This window comes from Peromyscus leucopus, chromosome 19, assembly GCF_004664715.2.
Source record: "Peromyscus leucopus breed LL Stock chromosome 19, UCI_PerLeu_2.1, whole genome shotgun sequence".
Classification (NCBI taxonomy): Eukaryota; Metazoa; Chordata; class Mammalia; order Rodentia; family Cricetidae; genus Peromyscus; species Peromyscus leucopus.
Window position 1 is genome coordinate 67854233 of NC_051079.1, and position 12114 is coordinate 67866346.

Genomic DNA, 12114 nt, shown 5'->3' on the forward strand with positions numbered 1-12114 from the left:
GCCTGTTCTGGTCATTACACACCTGTGGAATCATGTAGCGTGTGGCCATCTGTCTGGCTTGAGCGTCATTCCTGTCCATGGCTTACATCATTGTGTGGATGCACCAGATGTGTCTGTTGGTGTTTTCAGTTGATGGACGCTGTGACTCATGCTGTCCTGGCTTTTTGTACAAGTTTTTCTGTGGACATACTATGCTTTCCTTTATCGAGAAAGCATGTAGGCATAGACTGGCTGGGTCACAGGATGGCTTGGCATGTGACCTTCTGTGGGACTGCCGGCCTGTTTTCCAGAGAGGCACATTTTCACGTTCCACCAGCTGTGTGTGTGTGTGTGTGTGTGTGTGTGTGTGTGTGTGTGTGTCACTGAGCCCTCCCCCCCCCATAGCTCTTCTTGTTTGTTATTTCCAACATCCTTGCGGGAGTGAAGTACTGGGTTCATGGTGGTTTGGCTTGCATTTCACTGACAATTAAATGATGATGAGCATCTCATGTGGCCCTGGCCATGTCTTTGAAGAAGTGTCTCTCATTGGGATCCCTACCCATTCTAATGTGTGTATTTGTAGTGTTTTATTGCTGAATTGTAAGAATGAGAACATTCTGTTCTGGGTATTAGAATCATATCAGATATATGATTTATAAATATGTCTCTGATGCCCCACCCTGGATTTTGTGCCTGCTTTTTCAGTGTTATCTATTGTAGCGCCTAAGTTTCAGCTCTAGGGGATGGGGCTGGCTCAGTTGGTAGAGTGCTTGCCTAGCATGCCCTGGAGGTTTGATCCTCAGCCCCACACCAACTAGGCGTGGGGTACACACCTGCAAACCCAGCATCTAGGAGGTAGAGGTTGGAGGATTATGAATTCAAGGTCATCCACAGCTATGTTAGGCTTGTAAGGCCAGTCTAGGATACTTAAGACCCTGTCAGCTTTGATGACATGGAGTGTATATATCCGCCTTTTCTTTTGGTTGTTTCCGATGTCTCATCTAAGAGAACCTTACCTAACCCAGGGTTACAAATCACCTCCAAGGGGACGTGATGACTTGGGTGGGTTTCAGGCCTGGGGAGCTTTTGCAGGTGGTGGCGGTGGCGGTGGTGGCGGTGGTGGTGGTGGCGGCGGCGGCGGCATGGTGCTGGGCTGAGGTCAGCATGGTCAGCATGCCGGAGGGCTGAAGCTGGAAGGCAAGCTGAGCAGGTGCAACAGTTGGTTTCGCTGTCCTGGGTGCCAAAGAGAGGCATTCCTGTCGGCTGCCCGGGGCAAGGATGAGGTGAGGAGGTATTTTAAGAGCAGTGATCTGGCAGCCTGGTTTGGAAGGAAAATGCTGGAGCCAAGAATGAGGTAATGGGAGCCTAGATTAAAACAGTGGGGGAGGCCAGGAGGGTCAGGCCAGGAGGCCCATTGAAGAGACAGCAGTCAGCACTCCATAGAGAGGCAAGGAGGGAGGGAACTGCAGCCGTGCCTCGGCCACCCAGGATTCGGACCTCCCTCTACTTCAGGATCTTGAATATATCTTGAAGTAGAAAATCTAGGCCTCTGGGACGACAGTCTGCTCCACACCCATTGGCTCCACTACAAGATTCACGTCCTGGGAGAGCGGAAGTCCTGTACTTTGGGTATTTTTGGTTAAACCCTAGGCCAGCTGCTTCCTCCATCCAAGGATGAGAGATGGACTTCTTGGGATATGATCTATCTCTACCACCCATTTCCCCAGGCTGCCCTTGGGCTCTTGCTCTTTTTTCTTTCTCCCCTTCCCCCTCTTTGAGACAGGATTTCTCTATGTAGTCCTAGAACTTGCTATGCGGACCAGTCTGCCTTTGAACGCACAGAGATCCTCTTGCCTCTGCCTCCTAAGTACTGGGATTAAAGGTGTGCACACACCATCATCCCCACCCCGTTCAGTACTTGACCCTCTTGCCTTAGGCTCCTGAGTGCTGGGGTTTCAGGAGCAGTGCTCACTCTTTGCACATGAAGATGTCACTGCAGTAGAGGATTGGGGACACCCTAGTGTGAAGAAAAGCTAGGGTTCATTGCCTCAGAGCAGACAAAGCACTAACAGCCCCAGGAAATGGACCCCCGAGTTTGCCCTGTGCCCAGCAGCCCTGTAGCTCCTGATGAGGAGGCCGTGGTCTCCTTCCCCTCTGCTACCTCTCTGAGCCATTCAGAGTGTGTCAGAACCGCAGCTTGGTTAGATGCCTGTCCTAGGAACAGAATGGTGTTGGCATCATCAACACGCTGCCTTCCCTGGAGGATACAGACCATCCGAAGGAAGAATCCCAGCGGCTAAGAATATCCCTGGCACTGGGCAGTGCCATGCTCCAGCAATTACCTCATGTCTCCACTCGCTGTTACAGACACAACTATGCACTTGGGGCCAATGGGGTCTTAGCAGTGAGGGCACTGGGCAGGAGGCCTGGGCAGGAGGGACAGGTGGTCTGGGGCTAAGGGCTACAGCTGTGTATCCTGTGCTGCGACCTGTCTCTGCTAGACTTTGGAGTCGAGCCCAAGAGATTCCCACACCCACTTAGTATGTGACACTGGGTGAATTATTTAAATACCCTCGCACTCTGCATGTGTGTGTGTGTAACTGGGTCACACAGGTCACCTCTGCGTGTTTTGTCCCAGCACATGCTTGACATGCATCTGTGACTCTGAGGGGCAGGTGGGCCACCTTTGCAGCAGGGTCTTCCTAGTCTCTTTGGTTTGCAGCGAACCCACACGAGTCACATGTCCCTTGTACAGCTCAGCTTGCTGTCTGACCAGGGCTTTGTGACGCTGACTTTCAGGCTGTACCCTGAGCATCCAGCACCTGCTCTCTATTTGGGATAAGTGTCCAGACGTGACTGTCCAGGTATTTCCCAGGGCCCTGGACAGGTGCGGCTGTCCCAGAGACCTCTGGAAGATTGGCCTGTCTGTCCATTGTAGGGGGATCCTGGGCTCTGTTTAAGAGGTGGTGAATCAGATGCAGTGACCCCAGCCCGCCCCACGTTCTGCTCCTTTATTGAGGGACTGAAGCTGTGGTATGAGGATGTTATCACACGGGTGATCCAACAAGACCCAGATTTCGTTCCCACAACCTCCATCCATTACCCTGGGTGTTCTGAGCCCCCCAACATTTTGGCTTTACCTGATTTTTAAAAATAATTATTTTTATTTTATGAGCGTTGATTGATGTTTTGCTTGCATATATGTCTATGTGAGGGTGTCGGATCCCCTAAAACTGGAGTTACAGACAGTTGTAAGCTGCCAGGCAGGTGCTGGGAATCGAACCTAGAAGAACAGCCAATGTTCTCAACTGCTGAGACATCTCTCCATCCCCTGGCTTTTCCTGATCATAAAATGAGAGCTAAAAGCCTTCTTTCTGGGCTTGACTCCCATAGAAGATCCCGTGGAAGTTGTTTCCTGTTCATTTGGTGTTGTGGGATTATGAGGGACATTGCCACTTGTCTGAGAGGTGAAATCTGAGCTTCCTGACCATGTCATACGGTTATGTCATACCAACTGGCTTCAGCTCCCTGCAACCTCAGACTTGTCCAATCACACGAGAAACAGGAGCCAGTAGTAACCTCCGTATGGCTCCACATTAGTATACCCATCAGGGGTCCTTTATCTGGATTGTGTGTGTCTGTGATGTCTTCCAGTAATGCTGTTTGTTTTGAGACAGAGTCCTGTAGCTGAGGCTTATCTTGAACTCCTAATCCATCTGCCCCACCGTCCAAGTGCCACCACACCTGGGTGTGATGCCCCTTTTGTTCTGGGGCACCTGAGCTGTAGTACTGGGACTGGCATAGAGAGAGAGCCATTTCAGGAAGGAGCAAGCTGGTGTCCCCAAGAGGACAGGAAGCTGGCATTATTGCAGAGAGGTGGCTAAAATAAGTGGCTGTGTCTTTCGCTTGTGGGATGTTTCCTGTGCATGGTGTGTGAGGGGACTTGGCGGCGGTAAGCGGCAATCAGCTGCCTGCCTGGGGGCATCAGCTGCAGCCTGCACACTTGGGCTGCATGTAGTTTAATGCTGCAGGTTCAGCTGCTAGGAAGGCTGAGCTTGTTTGCGCCTATGATGCAGCGAAGCAGTTAAGTCTGGTGTCTCTAATGCCATATGAAGACACAGGATGTATGGGGCAATAGGCCATGGTCGTTTCTGTTTCTCTAATGGAAATCTCTCTTGAGAGAAGGCCCCAGGGCAGCCTCTTTATGCTTCCTGTCCTTCCTCTGTCTTCTCCACCGTCCCCCAACACCCGTAGCACCCAGTGTGGGAACCTCCTGGGCCAGGCTAAAGAGCCCTGAGGTTCTGGCCTCCCTGGATACCAGCCCTTGTGGCTTTCTGTGATTAGGCCATTCTGGCCAGAGCCATGGTCTGACCCATGGGGATCAGAACTGCCAGGTCCTGGTGTGAGGTAGTGTCCTCTCTCTCTGGGACCAGAGAAGGGTGCAAGGTGGTAGGTTGGGCAGGCTTGGGTCAGGGTATCCTTCTGTGGTCCCCATTTCTTTCTTTTCTTTTCTTTTGTTTCTTTCTTTCTTTTCTTTTTTTTTTTTTTTGGTTTTTCGAGACAGGGTTTCTCTGCGTAGCTTTGCGCCTTTCCTGGAGCTCACTTGGTAGCCCAGGCTGGCCTCAAACTCACAGAGATCCGCCTGGCTCTGCCTCCCGAGTGCTGGGATTAAAGGCGTGCGCCACCACCGCCCGGCCCCATTTCTTAACATGCCCCCTAATCCTCTGGGTCACACCGCTGACCTCTGTATAGGTCCCCGTTCTCAGGTCAGCACTGACTGTCCTTTTGTCTCTTTGCAGCCTCAAGATGGTGCTCATGTGGACAAGTGGCGACACCTTCAAGACAGCCTACTTCTTGCTCAACGGCGCTCCTCTGCAGTTCTCTGTCTGTGGTCTGCTGCAGGTCATGGTGGACCTGGCTATCCTGGGGCAGGCCTATGCCTTTGCTCACCACCCCCAGAAGCCAGCACCCCACGCAGTGCACCCGACTAGTGCCAAGGCTCTCTGAGGCATCTCTGGAAGACAAGGACATGTGACCAATCAGCCGTGGGTGCTGAGTCCCAACCTATGCGTCTGCATTAGGGAGGCTGGCCCTGCGCACGCCACAGATGAACAGGCCGCGTGTAGGCAGAGATAGGAAGTTGAGTGCTTGTCCCCATAGCCTTCAGGTGGGGGACTCGGGGGTAGTGGAGCTAGGGCTGGCTCTGTGGTGTTTTCAAGGTGATAGAAAAGGCAGGTGTCTTTCCCTACCTCCTTCAGGAAAACACTGGCCTGACCCTGAAGTAGGTTCATGCAGCTGAGCAAGTTGGCAGGCACAGCAGCCTGCTGAGTCCCTTCCTCTCAGTCAGTTTTCCTCAGCGAGCCTCTTGTCTCCTAGACAGTGTTCAGCCATGGCTGCTGGTGGCTGGTCTGTCCTCAAGCTCTGCCCTGCCCTGCTCTGGTGTGCCGCGGGTGTATCTGCGGCACCTGGTGGAGATGGAAGCTGCTGGCCTGACCCTGGTCACTGTATTTTGCTCCTCTCTCTGCTCATCTTGAGATCACGTATGCTTGGCAGCCCTGTGCTGGCCTGGCTGGCTCCTGGGTCCAGAATGTTCTAGATGCTTCTACATCACAGTTTCTTCCCTTCTGCTGGGCAGGAGGTCTTCTCGTGCACACAGTGACGCCATCCACGGACAGCACAATAGCTCTTGACAGTCCCGGTGGCGCACCAGGTGGCTGAAGAGGCCACACTGTGCCACCTTCAAGCTTGCCTCAGATATTCTAAGTGTGTGAGCGAGATTCTTGCTTACCCTCTCTCGGGCCTGTGAGATGCTTGTTAAGATGTTTATTTTTTTGAAGACGAAGGGAGATGTCTGTAATGGTAATTACCTCCAAAGTAAACGCCATCGGTCGCAGGCCCAGCTGCTGAACGAACATGCTCCTTGTGGTGTCTTTAAGTCAGTAAACAGTACGTGGGTCCGGTAGGGAGGATGGAATTACAGAGCAGGAGGGGGGTGAGATGTAGGGTAGAGGGTGGCGGTGGTACAGATTTGTGGAGAAGGGTGACTGGCACTAGTTTGGGAGGTGGAGGCTGGTACGGGGTGGCATTGGGTTGAAGGGTTCATGTGGCTCTTAGGGACTGTGGTCCATGTCTGGGTGGATAAGGACATCTGTCTGGCATTTGAAGATGAATGGACTCAAATTGCTCTCCGTGAAGCTGACGGAGGGTTCCAGGTAAGCCAGAGATATGCAGTCATGACTGGGATTATGCTTTTCCAAGCTGTTGAAGTAGACAGGTTTGGGGGACCACTCTGGACCAACTGTTTAACAGTGAGGAAACAGAAGCACAGGAGGGAGGCACTGCCTGGACTCACTCCTGTTCTCTGCCTGGCAGGGTGTTGTAGACTGTGGGGTCATTGCCTGCATGGCTGAGGCTGCACCTCAGTGGCCTGGCAGGGTGTTGTAGACTGCGGGGTCATTGCCTTCACGGCTGAGGCTGCACCTCACCACGGTTCTGAGCACGCAAGCCCAGTCAGCTCTTGGCAGTATGGGAAGAGCTGCTTTCCGCAACCCAATCCCTGCTGTGATTGTGGTCAACGTTTAAGTATCACACGCACCAAGGATGCAGCCAGTGTACTGTGGTGTCTTGCCTTGTGTTTCTATACAGACTTCTCCTATGTCCCAAGAGGGCTGGTTGGAATCCAGGGGAATACATGACATGTTCCCTGAAACCAAACAGGAAGCTGAGGCCACAGCACGCCCAGCCCTATATCCTTCTGGGAATAATTTTTAGGAGGTGGCTAGCTCAGGAGAGGTGTGTCCTTCCCTGTCCATCATTCTCAACAGGGCTGGCTGTCACCCCCGCCGTATGCTAACACGGTGGCTTCCGATGCCCCTGGTTGAGAGTGCTGCTGGCTACTGGTCAGAATGACAATAGATCCCGTGCTAGTTCCTCATCGATTCCCCGGTTTCCAAGGGACAGCAGCCTGAAGTTTACTTCTCAGATCTTCATGGAGGAAGTCAGTGTACCTGACTAGCAGGAGTCCATACTGTCCCTGGAGAAGGGGTTCACCTTGAATGCCAGCCTGGTTACAGGAGGTTTCCTTCTGGCTAGATCTCTGTCTGCTGGTACCAAAATCCCCATCGGGACCTAAGCAAGCCCAAAGCCATTGCTACAGGAAAGGCAGTTCACCTTGAAAGTCCCAGACCCATCTTCAGTGTGTGTTCAAGGTCTACCCATGTTGTTACACACGCTGGGGAGGCAGGCCTGAGCTCAAGGTACCCTGGGGTAACTTCTGGTTCTGCCCCCTCTTGGAGGATGCTCTGGCTCTTCTAGTCCCTGCATTTTCGCCATTCCTTCAAAGATGTCTTAAAAACAACAAAACAAAACAAAACTGTTGGCTTTGGCCCTAGTGGATGTGGACCCAGTAGCAAGAGGGGCATTCTGTACAGGGCTGCCACCAGGGACTCAGCAAAACCCATGCTGGGCTCCAGGTTTCAGCCAAGCTTGGCCAGGCCCATGCTTAGCAACTGTTCCTACATCTAACAGCAGAGTACCCCTTTTGTCTCAAGGAGATTACACGGAGATCCCAGAAAAGGTGGGATGCTCTGAAGAGAAGTGCAAGAAGGTTGCCTGGTGTGGGTCACTGGCCTCCATCTCTTGCTTGGTCCTGGAGGAGTGCTTCTGGCAAGACCAAGTTACCTGTTGGCTTCTCCGGGCCCTTATCTCTCATGCCCCGTTGCCTTGACAGGTGAAGCCTATGTGTGTGCACGCCTGCCACTCCATGCCACCCTTACCCCTAGAGACATGCCGTGGATATCCAAGCCCACTCCAGTCCTGGATTCAGTTCTCTGCCTGATACCCTGAAATCTCCCACCTGCCCGGGGAGTGAGGACCATGTAAGGATGGGCTAATAGCACTGTCAGGGCAGTGTGTACCATCAGCAAGGATGCTAGCAAAGTCAAAGGTTGGGGGTGCTCTGTTCCTGCTGTGTGCATTTGCCAACCCCCCCTCCCCAGAATCACAGCTCTAGGAGCCCCGGACTCCGCATGGACCCCACAGAACATACATGATACCCAGCTGAGCAGAACTCCGCTTCCTGCTGTGAGGAGGGGGCTTGCAACTTTTTATTTGGTTGCAGTAGATTCTTGCAAAGCCTGTGTGGTACAAGGGCCCCAAATGGGCCTGTACTAAGCTCACATAGGGACCTTGCTGAAAGCTACTATGCAGTAGACTATGATGATGGCCTGAAGACAGAGGACCTTCCCTCCTGATGGAGGAGGTCTGTGAATCTCTTAGGTATGGATGTGTGTGTTGGGTGGGTGCCTGGGGCTCCCGGAACATCTGATCCCCCTGCCCCTACTTCCCAAGTGTTGTGATTACAGGCATGGGCCACCACCTGCCGGTCTGTGGGGACAGGGTGAAGCAACATGGCTTAGAAAGTTCCATTTCCCTTGCTTTCATGGAGTAGAGAAAGGCCATGCCTCCTTGGCATATCAGTGTCCCAGCAGGAGTCTCCCTGAACCGCCCCTCACCCCGATAGGCCCTTCACCGAAGGTTTGGTTTTCACTTGAGCCATGTCTGAGGGAAACGTCCCAACAGAAGAAAGCATCCCCTGGAGACAGACAACCTTCCCACAGACCAGCTGGGAGGGCAGGGAAAGGGTTAAAAGGCCACCATGCAAACCTCGAGAGCAGCCCTATCACAGGATTGAGCTGGTGTGGAGGATCAGAGGTCAGAGGTCAACGCTGAGATGTCTCCTCTCCCCTTGCAAAGAGCAGTTAGGCAGAACTCGGGGACTAAGAGCCCCGGCAAACCTCTGTCCCAACGCTTGGCAGGTGATGTGGACACTGGTAGTGTCAGGTGCCTGTTGAAGTCCTTTACATGGGGTATTATTGCCCACCGGCGGTCACAAGGTAGATGCCACCCTCTGTTCCCTGGGGCTGCCCTAGACAGGGAGCCAGGGAAGGCGAAAGTTAGTCTGGGGTGGCTGGCATTTGCTTCAGACTTGGACTTTCTGGGACTCAATTATTTTTAATTAGCCATAGAAAATTTAAAACTGGAGGGAAAATAAAAGGGGGAAGAAAGACCAGGCTGCTGTATCATCCAGGCTACGCGAAGCTCGGGGCTGCTTGGGGTGCCAGGCCGGCTGCAACGGCATGCCAGACCAAGTTTGCGACCCCTGGGTCAGCGGGGCGCTTGGTGTCCTCCAAGGCTTTGACCCTCCGGAAGCTTTCAGCAGGGCACTAGGCTGAGGGTCCCACCCGGCCTGGCGAGCTCCCTGCTGCGCCTGCGCTCTCGGGGTCCTGCGAGCTGTCCTCCGTGGCTCTGGCCGAACGCGTGCTGTCGTCGCGCGTGCTGTCCTCACGCAGGACCGGCTCAGGGCTGGCCGCGCGCTGTTGCTGCTCCTTGAGCTCCGAGTAGGAGCGCGAGAAGGTGTGGAAGATGGAGGTGACAGGGAAGGCCATGAGGAGGATGCCGCTGAGGATGCTGCTCAGCGCCACCACCTGGCCCGGCAGGCTGCGCGGCACCATGTCTCCATAGCCCACGGTGGTCATGGAGATGACGGCCCACCAGTAGCTGGCGGGGACGCTGGAGAAGTCGCGGCGAGCGCCCAGCTCGCGCTCAGCCAGGTGCACGAGCGGCGCGAAGAGCGCCATGGCCACGCAGAGGAAGAGCAGCAGCAGTCCGAACTCGCGCGCGCAGCGGCGCACGGTGAGGCCGAGCGAGCGCAGTCCCAGCGAGTGGCGCGCCAGGCGCATCACGTAGAGCACGCGCAGCGCCCGCAGCAGCCGCAGCACCAGCCCCGCGCGCTCCAGCATCTTGCTGCCCGTGGGCCCTGCCGCCAGTCCCGCGAGCAGCGACACGTAGAAGGGCAGGATGGCCAGGATGTCGATGATGGCAAGCGGAGTCCGCAGGAAGGCGCACTTGCTCTCGGCCTGCAGGGAGCGCAGCAGGAACTCGAAGGAGAACCAGGCCACGCACACCGTCTCCAGCACGAACAAGTTGCGGCACTTTGCGGAGCACTCGCCCTATGAAGGAGAGGGACACCCGGTTGGCAGACGGTGGCTACGAGGAAGTCAGTCAGGGTCGCGAGATGTCACACAGACCCCGCACCAGGGACGTGTGGGAATAGGGGAAGGGTATAAGAATTTGGCTAAAAAGGCCCAATCTGCCCTCCTCCTCTTGAAGATTTATTTGACATCATTTTTGTATGTGGGCTAATGGGCAGGTTGATTCCGGGAAACTGGAAAGGCATTTAAAACCTGGAACCACTGACCACTGAGCACTTCTGATTTGATCGGTGAGATGCCTACAAAAAAAGCTTTGGCATGAATGACCTAACATTCCACTTTTAGACAGCTGGGAAAAGGAGAGGAAAAGGAATCACAGTGCACTGGAAGAGGCAATAGAAATTGGAGACCTGAGAAGTCGACTCTTGAAAAGACCCAAACCGACACACTTCCTACCACAGGAACAGGAAAGGCAGGTGGGACCCTGCTAGTGCCACCAAGGAGGAAGAGGAATAATGTGCCTGCGAGGTGAGTAGTTTAGACGCAATGGGCAAATTCTAGAACGGCAAAGAAGAAATGGGCTTGGGAAGAAAGAGCGTCTGGATAGACCTAGAGCAAGCCTGGAGACAGAGGCAGTGGCCCCCACAGAAATCATCACAGGTCCAGACGGTAGCATTCCAAGTATTAACACCAAGTCTTCACCATCCTTGACAGGAATGGAGGAAACACTTCGGAGCTCATTCTGTTGACCCCGGCACAAAGCCCAGACAGTGTGATCTTTAAAAAACTACGGGGGCATACATAAGGGCAAGCATGATGGTGCGCTCCTCTGACCCCAACACTTGGGAGGTACAGGCAGGAGAATCAGGAATTCAAGGCCGTCCTCAACTGTATATCTGTCTTGAGGCCAGACTAGGCTACATGAGACCATCCCAGAAACAAAAATGAAAACAATAAAAGCTTAAAAGTGATAACAAACAGAACCCAGCAGCAGAGGGAAGACTTAGAAACCATGATGGAGGACCTTTGAGATGGCTCAGTGCTGTCGGATGTTCTGTATGTCCTGTGGGAGCCCATTCTCGGGTTCCTTGTAGCTTTACCCAGCAGGTCCGCATAGAGGATGATTAGGACCATGGGCCTGAGTGCAGGTGTCTGAGATGATTGAGTGCAGGTATCTGAGATGATCTGCACTTGGCTGTGCTGGGGAATGGTCTGTATGTCAAGTTGCTCTGATTGGTCAATAAATAAAACCTGATTGGCCGTGGCTAGGCAGGAAGTATAGGCGGACTAACAGAGAGGAGAAAAGAAAGAACAGGAAGGCAGAAGGACTTACTGCCTGCAGCTGCCACCAGGACAAGGAAGATGTAAAGTACCGGTAAGCCACGAGCCACGAGGCAAAGCATAGATTTATAGAAATGGATTGATTTAAGTTATAAGAACAGTTAGCAAGAAGCCTGCCACGGCCATACAGTTTATAAGCAATATAAGTCTCTGTGTTTACTTGGTTGGGTCTGAGTGACTGTGGGACTGGCGGGTGACAAAGAATTGTCCTGACTGTGGGCAAGGCAGGAAAACTCTAGCTACAGCTCAGCAGGTAAACACATTTGCCACCAAGACAGATGACATGACTTTGATTCTTAAGACCTACATGGTGGAAGGAGGGAACCAATTTCTGCACGTTAACCTTCACCTGTGGGCCATGGCACACACATGCTCTCTCTCAATAAATAGATGCATGTAATAAGTTAAAAAAAATAATAGAGGATGATTTTTGCTAGGGAAGCGAGGTTGACTTGCCACCTGAAACTCCTTAATATAACTCATAATAATAGCATCATCAAAAAGTAAGATCAGAGCTGGGAGATAGTGGCACACGCCTTTAATCTCAGCACTTGGGAGGCAGAGACAGGCAGATCTCTGGGTTTGAAGTCAGCCTGGTCTATAGAGTGAGTTCCAGGACAGCCAGAGCCACACAGAGAAATCCTGTCTTAACCCCCACAACCCCATCCTAAGTAAGATTAGATAATCAGCAGCGAGGGAGTTCTGAAGGTTCAAACCAGGACAGTTGATATAGTAAACAAACAAACAAATCCAGTTTGGAAAGGGAGAAATAACTGTTCACAGGCAACATGACCTTGTGTAC

General features: G+C 53.0%; 2 protein-coding genes across 8 annotated transcripts in view; one reads left to right on the forward strand and one right to left on the reverse strand.

Annotated features, from left to right (window-relative positions):
• Slc66a2 (solute carrier family 66 member 2) overlaps window positions 1-5891 on the forward strand; it is a 37922-nt gene extending 32031 nt beyond the window's left edge. For all 5 annotated transcript variants that reach the window (XM_028872002.1, XM_037197218.1, XM_028872005.1 and 2 more), the window contains one exon: window positions 4779-5891. In XM_028872002.1, the coding sequence (XP_028727835.1) occupies window positions 4779-4986 (208 nt within the window). In that variant the 3' untranslated portion in view covers window positions 4987-5891. The remainder of the gene's footprint in view (window positions 1-4778) is intronic.
• Window positions 5892-8038: 2147 nt separating this feature from the next.
• Kcng2 (potassium voltage-gated channel modifier subfamily G member 2) overlaps window positions 8039-12114 on the reverse strand; it is a 72965-nt gene continuing 68889 nt past the window's right edge. For all 3 annotated transcript variants that reach the window (XM_028872000.2, XM_028872001.2, XM_037197216.1), the window contains exon 4: window positions 8039-9989. In XM_028872000.2, the coding sequence (XP_028727833.1) occupies window positions 9204-9989 (786 nt within the window). In that variant the 3' untranslated portion in view covers window positions 8039-9203. The remainder of the gene's footprint in view (window positions 9990-12114) is intronic.